The sequence below is a fragment of the Protomyctophum parallelum genome (genome assembly GCF_964188405.1).
Source record: "Protomyctophum parallelum genome assembly, chromosome: 5".
Lineage (NCBI taxonomy): Eukaryota > Metazoa > Chordata > Actinopteri > Myctophiformes > Myctophidae > Protomyctophum > Protomyctophum parallelum.
This window is the reverse complement of record NC_139702.1, coordinates 10824378-10843710: the sequence shown is the minus strand read 5'-3', so window position 1 is coordinate 10843710 and position 19333 is coordinate 10824378. Positions and strand designations below refer to the sequence as shown.

General features: G+C 40.4%; 1 protein-coding gene and 2 long non-coding RNA genes across 3 annotated transcripts; 1 reads left to right on the top strand and 2 right to left on the bottom strand.

The window, feature by feature from the left end:
* Positions 1-6606: 6606 nt before the first annotated feature.
* On the top strand, positions 6607-7528 carry LOC310858894. The gene is made up of 3 exons (XR_014569245.1): positions 6607-6715; positions 7266-7324; positions 7425-7528. It is a non-coding gene; the product is annotated as an uncharacterized lncRNA (long non-coding RNA).
* Positions 7529-9667: 2139 nt separating this feature from the next.
* LOC310858174 lies at positions 9668-15491 on the bottom strand. The gene is made up of 3 exons (XR_014569201.1): positions 15379-15491; positions 14002-14094; positions 9668-11569 (listed from the first exon to the last, which is right to left on the bottom strand). It is a non-coding gene; the product is annotated as an uncharacterized lncRNA (long non-coding RNA).
* A 543-nt stretch (positions 15492-16034) lies between these two features.
* Positions 16035-18077, bottom strand: LOC310859241 (uncharacterized protein; the record flags this gene model as incomplete). Its single annotated transcript, XM_083765643.1, has 3 exons — positions 17740-18077; positions 16679-16821; positions 16035-16160 (listed from the first exon to the last, which is right to left on the bottom strand). The coding sequence occupies exons 1-3, from the start codon at positions 17942-17944 to the stop codon at positions 16035-16037; spliced, it is 474 nt and encodes a 157-aa protein (XP_083621769.1). The 5' UTR covers positions 17945-18077.
* Between the last annotated feature and the right edge of the window lie 1256 nt (positions 18078-19333).

Here is a 19333-nt window from a genome sequence, read left to right as displayed (position 1 = left end):
AATCTACACAACATCCTATAACCATCATATATTATAGGTATAATGGGGCACACGCGTGAAATAATTAGAGCATGCCCTGGGCTACATCTGTACAAAATTTGGCGCTTTTAGACGAATTAGAGCGAAATATCCCAACTGGACTATGAGGGGTGATTTCACCCAACGCCTACAATGGGGTGCGTGTTGGATGGTGGACACGTGGAGGCGAGTGATGCATCATAGTACTATTTAGACCTGAGGCCCATTCTACCTCAGGTCAAGTTTCAGGAAATTAAACGAAGCAATACTACCTCATCAAAGTTGGTTATATATTGTCAATTACTTCCATGAGAGGTGGTGGAGTTAGTTGCTTTAGCAGACAGTTTGAGGGTCCAATGGAGTTAAGAGGTTTTGTCCAAAGCACTTTCTACTACTTTCCATCGGTTCAATATTTTCGAAACAACACACAGGGTGTTCAATAGCACTGATTTATGCCAAAAATAATCAAAAATGGAGTTTCCTCCCGACAGCAACGATATGTAATTGGCCGCCGACCCCCATCTGAAATCTACAAGCTCGTAGCGCGGCACTCAGTGAGCTTGTAGAGCTTTCAATGGCATTATTGCAAACACCAAGAGGGGTTCTCGTCCAGAATGGGATGGTAATGGGTGTCTATTATCAGCGGTGATATCCCTAAAAGGTTGTAATTCAAATAATTTCCACAGGCACCGATCATCAGTTAACCCTACAACAGGACAGGACAGATGAACTTCTGACCAGTAAGTTAACCCTATTCAGTACATAAGCATCTGGAGAAAATGCAAACAAACAAAAAACTGCAGATCTACAAGCTCTTTGCAACACGTGAGTTTGTTTGTATGTAGATTTTCAAAGACATTTGAGGGTAAACCCCCCCACCCTGACTGACATGCACTTGGCATTGTAGGAGTTGAGTTGCATTACATTTAGTTTGACTCAATTCCACAGATAAATATTGTGAAAATAGCAGATCTACAAGCTTTGGTTTGTTTGTTTGTGCCAATTGCTGTGGACATTTTAAATAAGAAAATGTTTAAATGGTTCCACCTCCTAATCCCCACTGCCCATGATCACTGTTGCTGTGTTTATGTGAATGCATTTTATATAGTATTTTAATGCATCTGTGTATTTTATGTAACGTTAAATTGACTGCCGGTGTACCAAAGACAAATTTCCATTTTATGTAAATAAAGTTCCATCCTTAAATTATCCCCCCCCCCCCCCCCCCCCCCCCCCATCCACACACTGTTCTAAAAGTACTTCATGCTTCATGTGATTATTTACCAAAACACCTTTTAGGGTAATGTTAAAACAGTTTAAGAGCCAAAAACGTCAAGACGTCTAATTGCCAATTATGGACCGGATGCCACGGACGACAAGACGTGATCCCTTGGGAATTCTAAAAAATATATATATATTTAGAAAATTCCTCTAATCTGGTGTACAGGTGATGACATGCACATTACATGCATAATAGAATTATAAATTCTTTATTTTTTTATAATGGGAGAATTGGCACTCAAAGCCTAAACTGGTGACCACCAGGTGGCGCTGAAACGGCAAAAGCTTTTAACGGTAAACGCTTTTAAAATGGTGGTCTCTGGGTCTGTCTTCCCAGGTAAATCTATCTGGATCGTGGGATCAAGTACAATTGCACAAGCACAACCCAGAGTAGTACAGACTTTGGGACGCCATTTTGGGTTGCCAGCAGAAGTGACTTGGTTGGTGAAGGAAGACATGCTCTGGGGAGATGTCATCCATACAGTGCAGAAGCAGCTTTCCACCAGCCCCCCTCCCGACATCCTGCTCATTCACGCTGGAGGGAATGACCTCTGCAGGGTGAAAAAGTGGAATCTTTTCCAAAGAATGAAGACTGAGCTTTCCTGGCTGCACTCTCAGTACGAAAACATGAAAATTGTCTTTTCCGGTATTGTTGCACGAAGGCGATGGACGGGTGCCAGGAAGCCGACCCAAATCAACAAGGCTCGCATTTCCGTGAACCAGCAGATGGCTAAATTTCTAGTATTTGGAGCAGTCATCTTTCACATAAATATAAAGACCACTCATCCAGGGTTGTTTTTTCAGGATGGTGTTCAACTCACTAACCAAGGCAAGGACATTTTCATAGATGACCTGTATACTGGACTCAGGAGACTTTATACTGAAACTCAGCATTGAGCCTCATTTAGGTAGACTTATTTGTGCACTGTGGCCCATAGCTTTCGCATCTGCCTCCAAGTCTCTGCGCCAGGTGTTCCGTAGGTCGGCCACGGAACACCTGGCGCAGAGACTTGGAGGCAGATGCGAAAGCTATGGGCCACACTTGGGGACAGCTGGAAGTGTTGGCTGAGGATCGGGATGCTTGGAGAACTCTTGTCGACGGCCTAAACCCCAGAAGGGGTAATAGGCGTAAGTAAAGTAAGTAAGTGCCCCACAAATAATAGCCAACCTACAAGGTCACAATGTGTCTCTATGACCCCTTTTCCACCGGTTGGTTCCCAGTGGGAACCGGTTCAGTTCTTTTTGGTTTTTAGTCCATGAGCCAGAGCTCCAAAATTGGTGGGCAAACTATACCCTATATTAAATTGTTTATAGGATCAATACAAGTAAATTAATACATGATAACCCTTCCACAGTAGTAGCTTTTTCATGTTTTTGATTATTTTGCATATTTTCCTACATAATGCCTCATTTGCATATTTAAAAATGTAAAATTTGTAATACAATAAATCATTGTCTTCGTGTAAGTACTCAATTGGGAGAGTTTAATGGTGATAACAATCTAATATAGGTATGGTTTTGCCCACTCAATTCATAATTCACGTTAACAATTTGGAGCTCTGGCTCATGGACTAAAAACCAAAAAGAACTGAAGCGGTTCCCACTGGGAACCAACCGGTGGAAAAGGGGCCTATGTGTTGTGAGCTTGTATGGCTATGTTTGGTGTGCGGCACGGAGTGCATCCAAGTATGAATAGGCATTACATTCATCTCATTCACACACTCGATTTCCACTTTAGTCTTTACCATTTTATATTTTCAGACTATTTTTACGGAAATGGATCACTTTGCAGTAAAATTAAGGGATTTGTCTGACAGGCTCCATTAGGAAGCAAGATATATTTGGAATTGTTGTGAATGAATAGCAATATACTTTCCTGTCTCAAAACATTCTGAAAAAGATTTTGACACAGCATGGCGATTTGAGATGAGTGGGAATAGATCGCCATTGAGTTTATGTTTTTATTTTGTCTTAAAACTTAAAAGCACGCAGGTGTTTTACGGCATGAAGTGTGCTTTGCTGTGCTGTTTGAAAACCTGTGTTCTTAAAAAAAAAGATGCTTGAAGATAATCAAAAGTTTTGGAAGGTTATTTGGAAGGATGCCGTTTTCGAGAGTGTGAAATGGTTAAATCTGAATCACTATATTCTGATAGTAGTCAGAGTGTGTGTTCAGTACAGGGGGGCAGTCAGTTCATATAATGGCCTGTTGTTGCGCTGCCAACTTCACCTAGACTGTATTACCTTAATAAACATGGTCATGAATACTTTCTGCTTCCAGTCACTAGTTTAAAGTCTCATTTCTCATGTCATAATATTCTTTTTGGAAAATTATGGTCCCATTTGTTAAAGAAATGACCATAAAGTCACTTATGTTCTGAGGGGCGTGGCTACCATTACAGTCTATGAACGGGAGCCACCCCCCGTTCAGTCAAAATAAAAACCAACGAAGAGTAAGGGGGGAAGTCCCGCCTCGTTGTCTGGCCAGCTGGGCCCAAACGGAGCCAGCCAATGGCCAGCTGGGCCCAAACGGATCTAGAAATATGGCGACTTACAGTGCAAGGAATTACAGGCTTCATTTTACGTCCATGTTAGACCCGGGGAACGCTTTGTCCATATTTTTTACAGTCTATGGTTCAGTACCAGGGATATCCCTGTCTTTACAGCTCCTTAATAAACAGAAAATACATTTTCAGGTAGGTGACAACATTTCAGCCAAACAGGAGTGAGTAGCCATTCATCAGCTTACATTTTTTTTATAGTGTTCCAGGTCCAATTTTATCTGCTCATTTATTTGTATCATCATTTACAATTCCACTTGTTTAATCTCAGCGCGTGCCTTCCTTCACCAATCCCGACTGCGTTCTCTATCCTGATTTGATTGGTATCCCAACCTGAACATGAATTTTCTGTTTAAACTGGAGACCATGGAGATAACTGAACAAAGTAACAAACACTCTATTGGCAATGAGTACTATCAGTAGTAGTACAGTTATTAAATCCATCACTTGTAGAGTGAATACGTAATTACTGTTCTGTTATTGAATGAAATCTGATTACTTCCAAATGTGCAGGTAAAGGGACTAAAATGTATAATATCACCAAATGAGATATGAATATGAATGGATATTCATATTGAGAGATTTCAAATTTAAACATTGACTTTAGTGCCGTATAAATGAATATGAAACCACTGCCAATTCAGCTAATTGGCTCTATGAACAGCAGACTTATTGGAAAGAATTGGGGCCACCACTCTCTCTCACACAGTATATTTTCTGTCAGTCTGCATTTTTTACAAGCACTGACCTACATGTAAAACCAAAAGAAATTGGTGACCTGAGCATCCAAATCGGACCAATCGTCATTCGTCACTCCCTTTTTAGAACGAGCGTCAAGATTTTATTTCCCCGCTGATCTGGTTATACAGGTTCATTGCACCAGAATTATTATGAACACAAGAAAGTGAAGGATGTTCAGGTTTTATCTGCTTCTCACCCTTCTCCACAGAGACTGTAAGTAAACGCATTAATAGTGTTGTTACAACTCTTGCATTTATTGAGAAAAGCTAGAACTTTGCAGAATCTGTTGATGTGCGTTGCATAAACATTGAACAGTGTATATTTTAACTGTATTTAGGTGATGGCCACGTCAATGCCGGCTCTAAGAGAAGTACTCCGCTCTACGCCAGCGCTGGAGACAACGTGACCCTACCTTGTCTCTATCCAGTCGGCTTCACACACCTGTCATGGTATAAGCAAAGCGCCGGGGAAACGCCCCAATTAATAGTGTCGCACTATGCAGGTGTGTCTGATTCCTTTCACAACGAGTTTAAAGATCACCCACGATTTAGAGGGAACCCTGCGGATGGCTTCTATCGTCTGAACATTTCCCAGGCCCAACCCTTTGATTCTGCCATGTACTTCTGTGGGAGGGTTGAAATTAGTGCGATGGAATTTGACACTGGAACATTTCTTGTCATTGGAGGTACAAGGCATTTCCTATTTTACGCACACACATGCACAGCACACACACACAGTCTAGATTTCGGATACATTTGTCTTTTTCGTTATCTTTTTTCCTAATAATTACATGCATGGGGACACAAAGTATCACACATTTGTTTTGTTCAAAACTAGACTCTTATTTGCTGAGCAATAATCGATTATTTTAACCTATTTAAACCGGGAAAGCATCTGTGTTATTTTAGAGTTTTTCCTTAGTGATTAAAAAATTGCAGATCTACAAGCTCACCGCGTCACTTCATGCTCAGTTTGACTGCAGTTTCTCGTTTTGAACTGATTCCAAAATGTCTTCTCCTTATGTGTGTATGTGCCAGATTCCAGTCGCAGGTCGTTCCTCCAACAGCCGGTGTCCGTGTCCGTCCGAACCAGGGTGGAGGTTGACGGTAAGGCACAATGCAGTGGTGGGAAGAAATACTCAAACTTAAAGTAAAAGTATCAATACTGCAATAATGCAATATAGAAATGCTTTGTTTGACACAGGGGTGAAAAATGGGTTACAAAATCATGGGATAAGAAATATATATATAATTAAAAAAAAATGCTTTGTTAGAAAGTACAAACGTTATTGGCATCAAAATCTACTTAAAGTGCCAAAAGTAAAAGTACTCATTTAGCAGAATGTCCAATTTCAAGTTTTCAAATGTAAAAAAAGTAACTAAATCTTTTGAAAATAGCCGATCTACAAGCTCACAATCGGCTATTTGCAAATGGTCGTGTGGATTATGCTTTTTTTGTAATAAGAATCAAAATCTAAAAAGTAACTAGTAACTAAAGCATTAAAATAATTGTAGTGGAAAAAGTATTGGAAATTGGAAATACTCAAGTAAAGTACAAATACCTCAAAATTGTACAGTACTTAAGTAAATGTATTTAGTTATTTTCCACACTGGCAAAATGCTTACTTAAAAGGTTTAACATGCCCAGGCCGTAGCGTAACGGTCTGGGCACCGGACTGGTAATCCAGTCGCAGTGTGCCGCGGGTTCGACTCCCGGACCCGACACGGCCTTTACTGCATGTCATCCCCCCATCTCTCTCCCGTTTCCTGTCAGCCTACTGTCTGTCCCTTCAAAAATCAATAAAAGGCGTAAGCCGCAAAAAAAAAAAAAAAAAAAAAAAAAAAAAAAAAGGTTTAACACACCTTTGATTTGTATTGCATTATTGAATATAATTTCAATAATATAGATTCTCTATTGAATAGAGATAGTTAATTATCATGTTAATATCTACTAATTGTTGTCTGTACCTTTACCAGAGAACCAGAATGGACATCTTGGCGTGCCACTGGTCATCTTAACTTGTGTCGGCGCCTCCCTGGTCGTGTGTTTTATCCTGATCATTGTCCTGGTTTGCATCCTCTGTAAGATGACCAGGAGAAGACGCTGTCAATGTGGAGGTATACCAATATTTATCAAAAGCATTGAGAGAAAGTTCTTAAAGCTACAATCTGGGACTTATTGTATTGAATAATTACAAAACATTATTTTAACCAATACGTATGGTTCATAAAATATAACAACAATAATAAGCACATCTGCAGTGGTGGTCGTCTCCTTAGATCTCATCCCTGGTGTTGCTGGTTAGGACACGAATGTGTTGCCATTGTCAGTAATGTTACTTGAAGCAGATGGCACACCATATCAGACACCAGATGAGTTGCCATCTTTATTGTAGTTCAGAAATCGTTGCAAATTGGGGCTACCTACGGCTAGGCTTTATTTACATATTGTAGCTTTAATAACATGAATAACAGCAAAACTCTCACTAGTGGTAGTGGTAGACCCACTATCTCTAGTGACAGAGTTTTGCTATAGTAACAAAGAGAAGGATGATATGATGATGATGACCATAAATAATGAATAATCGAGATAAAGATGATGATGATGATGATAAAGACTATGGTGATGATTGTAAGATAATCTCAAGGAAATCTGACTTTCCTAAAGGTCTGCAACCCCCGTCGAGTTCTTCGGCACACACCGCGTACCATCATCGTGTTTGTCAGGTAGGCCTAATACTTCTATCGAACCAAACATCATCTGCTCTTCTCTTCAGAATGTGTGACTGAAGTGACAAATGATAGACTTCTCATATCTTAATGGCAGGAGGAATCAGCTGACGGGTTGCAGTACGCAGCTCTGAGCTTCAACCACAACACGACCAGGAGACAAAGAGACAGAGAGGTCATGGTTTACTCTGCAGTGAGACATCAAAACGTGGAGTAAAAATGTTAGATTTCAGACATGATCAAATTTACATAATAGTAAACGGAAAGTCATTTTTTTTACATTGTGTGTTTACTATAAAAAAAAGTCCATTTCTACTCTTTGCTAAAGAAAGTGATACTGAAAATGACTCACTCCCAATCTTCCACCGTAGTCTGAAAACTCACCTCTTCAGACTCCATCTTAGCCCGTAGCACTAGTCTCAACGACCTTACAGACGTATGCAAAGGCTAAAGTTATGTCATTTAGATTTAATGTAAACATAGCACTTCATAGTGTAAACTCAGTTTCATTGTACAGATATTCTACTGTTAGAAGGATGTTAGGTTCTCAGATTGAATACCAATTTCAAATTTTCTGCTAAATGCCTAAATTGTAATAAGGTAAAAACCTGACAACAATTAATCTTAATTAATCATGAATCAACTGTGTGAGTTAGTGGGCAAGTGTGTGTGTCTGGGTGTTTGTTGCCTTGTGACCTCTTTTGGTCAAACATGGTGATCTAGATTGTCATGTTCCGTTATTGCAACATTAACCACAGTCACATTGTCATGTTCCGTTATTAGACCAACAGGGTGATCTAGATTGTCATGTTCCGTTATTGCAACATTAACCACAGTCAGAAACGTAGGAAGCTAACGTAAGTGGATTTTACAGACATAGTACTTCCTGACATCCTGTGCGTCTAACTAGGAGAAGAAGAAACTGGGCTAGTTGAACACTTAAGTCCTATATATTTAGTTTGACGGGAGTCCCCCAGGCATCTAAACGGTATCAAGACAACTCACCCCGTTTCTGTTTTCCTCCCAGAATGTTCCCCAGTGAGGGGTGGGAGAGGCTGGACAGCAGACGGCTGGACTTTGAATTTCTCCAACTATAAACTTTCATGACAGCAGACAGCCTAAGTACAAATATAATTTATGAAAAGCTACTACAGTGAAGTCTGTTCACAGAAGTTGTTGTAGGCTACGTGGAGATTATCTGACGAGGTACCATTTGAGTGGGCAAAACCTTACATATAATAATACTAAATTGTTTATAGGGTCAATATAAGTAAAATAATATAGCCTTTCCACAGGAGTATCTTTTTTTTTTTTTTCAAAAAGAATACAAACAGCCAATAGCAGCATATTACAAAGTTATCCCCCTCACCTGTGAGAATTCCGGGAGGAGAAACGGGCAAGCACCGGGGTGAGTTGTTGAGTATTCATCTAAACTAGGTCCCCTCCTGTTCTTGCTCTAGTCTACATTCAACATCTTCGCCACAGCAAATGTTTGTCCCAGCTGGGTTCATGTGGTTAAAATGAATGAAATGGCTTCTAGATCAGTGGTTCCCTAGGGGTCCTTGAGAGAGTTCCAGGGGGTCCCCATGCAGCTAAATGATAAATTTAGGAACCAAATGGACCCTTATGGGTCTGTAACTCAGAGAGTGTACAAATGTACATTTGTACACTCTCAGAGTTAAATTAACTTAAATTAACTTAGATTTTACAATACATCCCAGAGATAGAAATGCCATTAAATGGAAGTCTGTAGCCCAAAAACTCTTACATGCACTTTTCAAATAACGGCTTCTAGTTGAGCCGATTCACATAAAAACATCTGTCATGTGCTTCCTTGTGCTGGAGCTGTGCTGTTCTGCTCTCCTTTTAGCAGATGGATAGCCAGGACATGACATTCTATGCTGTCGCTGAGAGGTATTTGAAAATGTATTATATCGGCAATAAAATAAGCAAGCTTTTTTTTATCTTATGATTTATTTTCTTATTATTGGTATTTCCACAGAAATACAATATAGAAATATAATATAATACACTATACACAAAAGCAACATTTGAAAAATATAAGAGCAAAATAAACCATCTCCACATCATCATTTAAAACAATCCCCTCAACATACCTTACAAGACAAAAAGTTAAGTGCCAGGACCGTAATCCCGTTTTATGGACGTCTTTGCAATGGGTGCCACGGCCGACAAGACGTAATTAAAAAAAAATATATATATATATATATATATATATTATATTTTATATATTATTTTTTTTGGAGGACGTCTTTCTTTATAATGGGAGAATTGGCACTCAGAGCCTAAACTGGTGACCATCAGGTGGCGCTGAAGGAGTTAAAGAGATTCATGCACGTGTGATAAATTAGAATTATAGCTACTGATGATAACCCCATGGATTAAAAATGAAAAAGAAAAGAAAATAACTTGCAATAAGTAGGCAAAGAAAAAAGGATGAATATAAGTGATAAAATACTGTAGTACTAGTACATATAATACAGAACCACAGATTTTGCTATACCAAAATAAGAAATCTCTTTTTCTCTCCCTTTCTGCCCCCATCTCTCTCTGATTCTGATGATATTATTTCCAACATGGCAGCCATACAAACATACACACAATGTCATTTACAGCTAAAAATAAATCTCTCAAGAATGTTTTTGAAAATAGTGAGAAATAGACAATATAGTAATTGAATATATTTATTCTATTTTATGAACACTTCCCGTTGCTTTCCCGAGGCAACCGTGTTGCACTGGACACACCTGGCATAAATGAATGGGATACTAAACTATTGTGTTTCTTTGTGAGTCTTCATATGGCTTTTCACCTCACACCTCTGACCAAAGCGTTTGTCACAAACGGTGCAACTAAAGCGTTTCACACCTGTGTGGGTTCTCATGTGTGCTTCAAGATGTTGAATTTGCCTAAACGGTTTCTCACAAACGGTACACGTAAAGGGTTTCTCGCCTGTATGGGTCCTCATGTGTAGAGCCACATGCGCCTGTCGCTTGAATTTTTTGCCACAAACTTTACAACTAAAGGGTGTCTCTCCCGTGTGAACTCTCATGTGAACTCTCAGTTCACTCATCGAAAAATAGCCTCTGTCACACACTGTGCAATGAATGTTTCTCATACCTATATGACACTTCATGTGTCTTTTCAGATGTGAAGTCTGACAAAAGTTTTGGCCACAAATTTCACAAGTATAGGGTTTCTCATGAGTATGGGTCCTCATGTGTGTCCTCATATGCACATTTTGACTGAATTGCCTGTAGCAAATTGTGCAAATATAGGGTTTCAGACCCGTATGGGTCCTTATGTGTCTGTCAAGACTTATTTGTTGAATAAATCGTTTGTCACAAAGAGTACAACTAAAGGGTTTCTCTCCTGTGTGGGTCCTTAAGTGTACTTTCATCTCATCCTGCCGTCTGTATGCTTTACCACAAACCGAACAAGTAAAGGGTTTCTCACCTGTGTGCGTCCTCATGTGTGTCTTCATATCGCCTATGTAAGCCCAGCCTTTGCCACAAATTGTACACGTGTAGGGCTTTTCCCCTGTATGGATCGACATGTGATGCCTAAGGCATTGCTTTTGACGAAACCTGGCGCCACATTCTGCACAACTAAAGGGTTTGTCAGCTGTGTGAGTTCTCATGTGTGCCCTCAGAGAAGGTTTTCGACTAAAGGCAAAGCCACAAACTGTACAGGTAAAGGGTTTTTCCCCTGTATGGATAATCATGTGAGACTTGAGGCGTATACTTTGACTAAAGCTGGCACCACATTCTTCACAAATGAACGTTTTTTCCTTCCCTGAGTGACACCTCACGGGTGAAGACGTCGGGTCCTGGGGGAGCGTATTGCTCGAAGGCAATGTCTGTCCTTCCGCACGTGTCTCGTTTGATTTTTGACCGTCTTCTGTATTGGATTCAAAACATGTCGACGAACGGAGCCGTACGTCACTAGTTGGTTGTGATGCTTCACAGTCCTCGGCCTGTATATCAACCTGTGTATCCATGTGTTCAGTTGAGGTGCTGGCTAGGAGCTCTCTGTGTTCGTTAGAGTGTAAACGTTTCAATACTACTCTAATCGTTGAGCCGCATGCAGCCAGCGCTGGGTTTCGAAGCGGCTCCTTCTGTTTGTCTTTAATCTGTGGAGGCTCTCGTTCCTCCAGGCCGGGGTTCCTCTTCTGCTGTTCAAGGGAAGCCTCCTCGTTACGCACAGGAATCTGCAGGAAGTCTAGGAAAAAGAGGAAATGAGAGTAAACCATTTAAATGTTCAGTGTGTCCTTCGTTTTGTGTTTTGAGGGGGGCACTTTCTGCTGTTGGCTCTGCATCTGTAATTTGTATTGGTTTTAATTCAAAGCCATTGTACTATATTATCACTCACAATGTAGCCTAACATAATCATCATAATTTAATACTACAGAGACATAAAGAAAAAAACTAAAACAAAACAAAACACCTGTGTGAAGTGAGGGGCGCTCTTATCATCATACTTCATCTCATTCTGGCTAATCAAAATGTTTCAATCAATCAAATATTTGTGTTTACACTATTTTGTCTTCAATGTTTGCGTTTACACAAACCCTCAAAGCTGGACATAGGAGGGAGGGGCGCTAAATCAATCAACAGAGGTTGAGAATCAATAATGACGGGCGGAGTAGAATATTTTTCCTGGTCTGTAATTGCCCAGTAGAGCATTGAGTGTGTGTGTGTGTGTGTGTGTGTGTGTGTGTGTGTGTGTGTGTGTGTGTGTGTGTGTGTGTGTGTGTGTGTGTGTGTGTAATTCCTTTATGATTTATGAGCTTGACTTTACATGAGGTCAAAACATCTATTGTTTTATGAAGTACGAGGAATGTGCCACACCTCCATTAATAGACCAATGCATAGCTTTGTGTGTGTGTGTGTGTAATGTCTGCTGTAGTGTGCCATCAGCCATGGATGTATTAAGGGAAACGTACATAGTATACATGCCGACATGCTCAAAAACAACTCAAAAACCGGTCTCATGCCACAATAAGCATGCAGGTGATGAATATCAATGTAACCCTGAAACCATGCTACTTCCATCAACAACACAAGCTTATGGGTGTGTGCATATCTCACTTATAAGACAATACAATAATGTAGCTAGCTACCTGGTCTACGATACGATTTACATATTCCATTATACATTTGAATAAGCCAATTCTGTAAATCAACCAATTTTAATAGAAAACTTAAAGGTTGGATGGATGGTGAACAATGTGCAGTATGTTCAAAGAACACTGCCAGTCACAACTTTGACAATCTGGGAACCCATTGGCAAAGAAAAAGTTTGTTTCGCTTCCATAAAGCACAGCAACAATGTCCTTTATAAATGCTATTGCCTCGCCGAGACTAGCATAAATCAGTGCTTGTCAAACACTGGTGAAGGCTGACTAGCTGCAACTAGAAATGGATTTGTGAGGATACAACTTGACACGACAGGCGCCTGCTGTGACTTCTTAGTCGAGCTTGGACGGCTGATGTCCCATTTAACAGGGTTTTTACCACCACCTAGTGGCTCAAACATTTATATTATGCTTATGACCGAGACCTGGTCTCTAGTCGGGGATAGTGCCGAAGAGAGAGTAACAGAAATCTCTCTCTTTGAGCGCAAGCGTGGAGCCGGCAGATCCTGATATAGTGCGATAGTATATCCGAGGTCTGCTGTTGCTATCTGGTCCGTATTGCTGTTAGCTTAATCCGTTGGTAACTTGCGTAGGCACTCATATTTATGTGTGTTGGGATGTCGGGGGTGATGTCACCCTGACGTCCTGGTTGTGATGTCAGAGAGGCACTACGTTCCTTCGTAACAATGCTTGCAAGTGTGAACACGTTTTAAAATGCTTGGATAAATTTGGATAATGTTAAACATTCTATTACAGTAAAGTTAGGGTAGAGTTGGGGGAACAAGAGTTAATTATATTATCCATGTTGAATATTACCAGTCTGGCTTTCTTATTACATTATATATTCAAAATATGATGTACCTGTAGAAATGTAGCCTGGGATCAATACCATTTTCAGGTTTCTGATCCGGCTCGGAGGGGAAATAATAACTTTATGTTATCAGGCGGCCGGAACACACGACCGGAACCTCCAGTGCCGTGCACCTCCAAAATGATTCCCCTAGTTTATTTTGTTATAATCGTTTTGTTTATTTTGGTATAATAATCGTTTGGTATGTCCATCTTTTATTCTAACTTGTGGCGTGACTAGTGAAACTAAAGGCCTATTCATACTCTACAGGTTTAGGTGATAAGGTCCACCACCGAAAACTACAACATGACGTCACGGTGCGGTGGTGAGCGACTTTTTACTAACCACCTTATCACCTAAAACTGGAGTATGAATAGGCCTTAAATTAATTTATTCACATTAGGGGGATAAGATTATTTTTTCCCTTTTTTCTAGACCTTAAACCGGATCACACAGCCCAATTTGGAACAAATACGGGGCTTTCCTCAGTTGTGGAAAGTTTGGTGAAGAGAGGTAAAAAAGAGGTCCAAGTTAGAGCCAAATCAGGTCAAGTTAAGTGGTTATAATAAATATCAACTAAAATATACCTGATTATTATTAATCTTTATTTATTTATTTACTTTCCGTTCCATTTCTAATAATACTACTATCTATCCTCCTCCATACCTGAGGATGTGAATCCTGGAAAATCGTCGTCACTGCTGTCCTCTTCAAACATTTGGAGGATCTGTTGGTGCTGTTCGCCGTCTATGGATTCACCTTGACCACATTGGAGAGAGTAAAACAAGAACATTATGAAATGTGTCTTGTGTCCCAGATGGGAGTCAAACATTGAAATTCATACCACCTTGGGTATAAAAAAATATGAATAAAAGCTATGCCTTTAAAACTCATCCAGTGCCACAGGTAGATACCAGTTTTGTCCCTTGTTGCCACCGAAGCCCATTATAAATAAAAGAAAGAAATTGTAATTCTATTGTGCATGTAATGTGCATATCATCACCTGAACACCAGATTAGAGGAATTTTCGAAATCTGGGTGATTTCCTGTGATTTCCCGCGTGACGGGAAAGGCGTCCAAGAGCGTCATGTGGCATTGAAGGAGTTTTAATATGTGACCAAAATTCTGCACAATTAAGTCATTAAGACCTGAGGCTGATTCTACAAATGCTTTGTGGGTTTTTTTGCCACATGTTTTGACCCCAAAATTGATATATATATTTGGCCGTGGACCCCCATCTGAAAACGTTTTGTGCCAGGGACCCCCAGAAGAGAAGATTTGTGTTGAATAACACTTTCAAAAATGTGAAGAATAAAAAATAGCAGATGTACAAGCGACACAAAGTGACACGTTGTGAGCTTGTATATCAGCGAAGATATATCGATATATGTTTTTCTTAAAGTTTTCCTCATCTGTATTTTACGTTGTCGTACTAGCCTTTTAAAAGAGTGAACACAGCCGATGTACCAGCCCACTGTGTGTCACATGGAGGCCCAGTAGAAGGGACTCGTAAAGAGAGAGAGAGAGAGAGAGAGAGAGGCATACAGTCTAATGACTTTGGAAAGAGGGAGTACATGAGGAAAGACTATCTTCTGTCCCAGTGAAACCAACCAATAAATACTCTTGCGTTCACGTTGACTGGCTATATTATTGACATCACTGTAATGTGTGTGGGAAGGGAAGCTCTGCAATCGTGCACTGAAATTCAGACCCCGATATATTCTTCCTCGTCATTTTTTGGAGACTATCGTATACCAATAATTCCACAGTGGGAAATCTGTGCTGTGTTCAATTTATGTGTTCTGTGATATATTGGGATACGTATCATACTGTGCATCCTTGATCCTCCCATGCTTATTCACCGATGTTTTTGAGGGCCACCTATGCACAGCTTTGTGTGTATGTGTGTCCGTTTGAGCACGGAATGTGCTCAGCTGATCGTGATGTTGTAGGATGATGTATAATGATGACAAGAGCGTTCTTCACTTCACACGATTGCGATTTTTAGGTTAGTTTCCTACTAATACAGTGTGTGTTTGTTACCTGAAAGGTGATCGGCCCACTTCTCCATATAGAGCGTTGCGGGATCTATTAATGTCAATGTGGGTGTGAACCCATCATCATCGTCGTCCTCCTCCTCCTTCTCCTCCTCCTCCTCTTCTTCCTCATCCTCCTCTTCTTCCTCCTCCTCCTTCTCCTCCTCCTCCTCTTCTTCCTCATCCTCCTCCTCCTCCTCCTCCTCCTCCTCCTCCTCCTCCTCCTCTTCCTCCTCCTCTGGTGTTTGAAGAAGCACCTGCTGCTCCTCTAAAAGCTGGGGTGGCTCTAGCTCTTCGTGGTCCAGACTGGGGTTCCTCTCCTGCTCATGGAATGAAGCAAAGAAATAAAATCTCAATACTGGAAAAAAATGTAATGATGTTTTAAATCACAGATTTGAGGCATTAATTAAGGTTGCTTTCATAACATTTCTGAGAACCATTCATGTTTCTGGAAGATGCTTCTAAACTTGTATTCTATTGCTGGTTTGATCACTTCAAATTCTCTTTCATCTTAAAATGACTAATGATCGGAAATAGCCAATCTGCAAGCTCACAACACGTCACGCTGCGACGTGTTGTGAGCTTGAAGATCGGCTGTTTTCGGGGCGCAGCATGCTTTCACAGAAGACACGCTGGGCTTCTGTGGAATCCAAATGACTGAAATCAGTCGTAGCGACTGAGAATCCATGCCTGCTGCTGTTCTTCGTTAAGCTCTGGAGGCTCCGGTTCTACCAGACTGGGGTTCCTCTCCTGCTGCTCCTCTCCTAGATCGGGAGGCTCCGGCTCATCCTGGCAGAGGTGGAAAGTAACTACTGGTAAGTTAAAAGTACATCTACGTAAAGTAGCACTGTACACAAGTACAGTTTTGAGGTATTTGTACTTTACTTTACTTTACCTACCTATAGTTTCATTATATAGATATTCCACTGTTACGCTTTTAGCTTACGCATGTACCTCAAAGTATTTACAATTTCCAATACTTTTACTTCTACTCCACTACATCTCGAATCCAAATGTTGTATTTTTGAATCCACTACATTTATGTGAAAACTTTAGTTACTTTGTATATTGTGATTATTAATACAAAACATACATTGACCACTTACTTCAGTCCAATATACTGTGCATTTCGGCCATACGCATTGTGAGCTTTAGATCGGCTATTTTCAAAAGATTTTGATAACTTTCCAATACTTTTGTACTTTCACTCAAGTATACATTTTGAATTCCGGACTTTTACTTGTAACAGAGTATTTCTATATTGCAGTATTTATTGATACTTTTGCTTAAGTAAACAATTGGAGTACTTCTTCCTGGACCAGACTGGGGTCTCTCTCCTGCTGTTCATCGCTAAGCTCTGGAGGTTCCGGTTCTTCCTGCTGGACCAGACTGGTGTTCCTCTCCTGCTGCTCAGCGGAAATCTCTTCATAACCAGGTATGAGTGTGAGATCTAGAAGAGAGGAGAGAGAGGAAGCAATGTCACTGATTTACTTTGTCAAGTGTTTGATTTTTTTTAGGGCTATGCCCAGCTAAGATTTGTGTGTACCAAATTTGAGATTATTATTTTTGATTGGCTGAGAATGTGTGTTTATGTGTACCAAATTGAGATGATTTGATTGGCTGAGCACGGAATGTGATGTATGACGTGTGATTTTTTATATCTAGGGCTGTAATAGCGATTATTTTATAGATTACTTTTCAAAGTTTCAGAGAATAGACTAAAAGATTTTATTTTATAAACAACTCAATTGATTCGTCTGAAACTTATGCCCCATATTATATTCTGTTGTACAACATTGTGAAACAGTCTAACAGCTCATCTAGAGTCTCACAACCTGATGCATCACCAATGTAGTGCCCTTAAGCAAGGCACTGAACCCCAGACCATTCCAGTGGAGCTGCTCAGTGGCCAAACAAGTACAAACTGTGGTTGTTGTAGTGGTCAGCTCCCAGGTGTGTGTGTGTGTGTGTGTGTGTGTGTGTGTGTGTGTGTGTGTGTGTGTGTGTGTGTGTGTGTGTGTGTGTGTGTGTGTGTGTGTGTGTGTGTGTGTGTGTGTGTGTGTGTGTGTGTGTGTGTGTGTGTGTGTGTGTGTGTGTGTGTGTGTGTGTGTGTGTGTGTGTGTGCTCCAGAAAGCAGGCTACTGTCTGTATGGCCACCTGTGGCCAATAGATGGCAGTGCAGTGCAACCCAAGTTCAGCCTACAGACTGTACAGTACAAGGTTTATGACTCTGAGTTATGACCATTATGGTTAACTTATTATGACGAGGCCGGCCTGACCGGGGTCCTGTTGAACCTGAAAACAAATAACCCTAACCATTGAGAACGACTGGTGTAGCCTATAGTGTATAGTTTGAGTTTGTACCTACCTGCTCGGTGTAGTTTGATGCGAGGTGGTTTTAACTTTAAAAGTAAATCCAGTAAAGCGCGCTGGCGCTCAATCTCTGCTTTGCAACGTGCCGCCTCGCCGTCCCGGTGCTCTGTCAGCAGCGTCTCCACGGCCCCGCAGATCTCCTCGGCGGCCGCGCAGAGACGCTCCTTGACCACAGACCTGATCAGTGTTTGTAAAGCCATGATGAAAAAGTAAGATAATGAATCCGAATGAATGCGTATTAAAAGTCTAAACTAGGAGCAGCAAATGGAAGCTGAACAGCTCGTGTTACAGTGGTCAGTAAACGTGTACTGTCTGTTGGCATTACTTCCTTGTAGTTCCTACTTCCCTAAAATACGGTATTTAGATTTGTTGCATCTGCTACTTAAAGACTTAAGTCTCGCGAGCCCAAATATACCTGTCTGTTGTTGGTCTGTTGCAATATTGCCTCCAGGCTAACGCGAGAGAATAATCATATAAATTGTTGCAACACACTTTGAGTATGTGAACCATAGGTGTAAGGTATGTGTGAACCAGTTTGTCAACTGCTTTTTTTTCTAGAAATATAATAGGCCTAGGCTACAAACAATTCAGGTAGAAAAAACAAAAATTGCCTTTTTTACTATAAAAAAAAACATTTTTGAATAGTTAAAATAGCCAATGTTTTTCAAAATAATAATATATTTAAAAAAAAGGCAAAGTAGTTTAGGGAAAAGGGGTTTAGCATGGACGGAAATAGAGCCCCACATCTCCAGGGCAAGATCAGGTGAGTTATATAGCCTAATTAATGTTCAAACATTTAGGGAGAGAAGCACTATCAAAATCCGTACAAATGTCTAAGTGTGGGATCCCGTTTAAGCCTACTGTATATATCATTAACATCTACCAACCTAATTTAGGTTTTTTGATTAATTGAACAATGTGGACCCTGTTGTAAACAAGTGTAATGCTTAATTGGGTCATCCACTCACAGTTAACAGTCTTTGTATTGAGTTTGTGCTTAAAATGTACTGTAAATTCTACAAACTGTTAATAAATATTTCAATCAATCAATCAGGTTAGATGTTGAGGACAGTCAGAGAAAGATTGCAAGCTATCAGTGTGGCTTTTGGAAAGGCAGAAATACTAAAGACATAGTGGTAAGGCTTGAGAATGAGATCAGATGGGCCCACTCTGTTGTGTTTTGTGACATAATAGAAAGCTTACGACAACCCTTCCAGGGTTTGTTGGAAGAGTTTTTAAGATGATTTGATAACCTAGTATTGCTACCCGGCGATGAGTGTTCTATTCTACACTTCCTTCCAGTGCATTGTTTGTCGCTCTATTTTCCGATGGTGCTCGAAGCATCATGAGTCCGTGACCAACGTGCCCTTCTTATATCCATCCTGGAAGGGGATTCTTCCAACTTGGTCTTCCCAGTTGAGTTCCACACCATGCACCAATGTAAGGATCTGAGGTCTGGGTCACGTGAAAGAAGAGCAATGACAACAGCTGTTCTAGGAATTAATTTATAATGTACACAAACTTAACTTAACACAACACACTACAACATCAATGGGAAATCAGAACAGACATTGCACTTACCAAAAAAT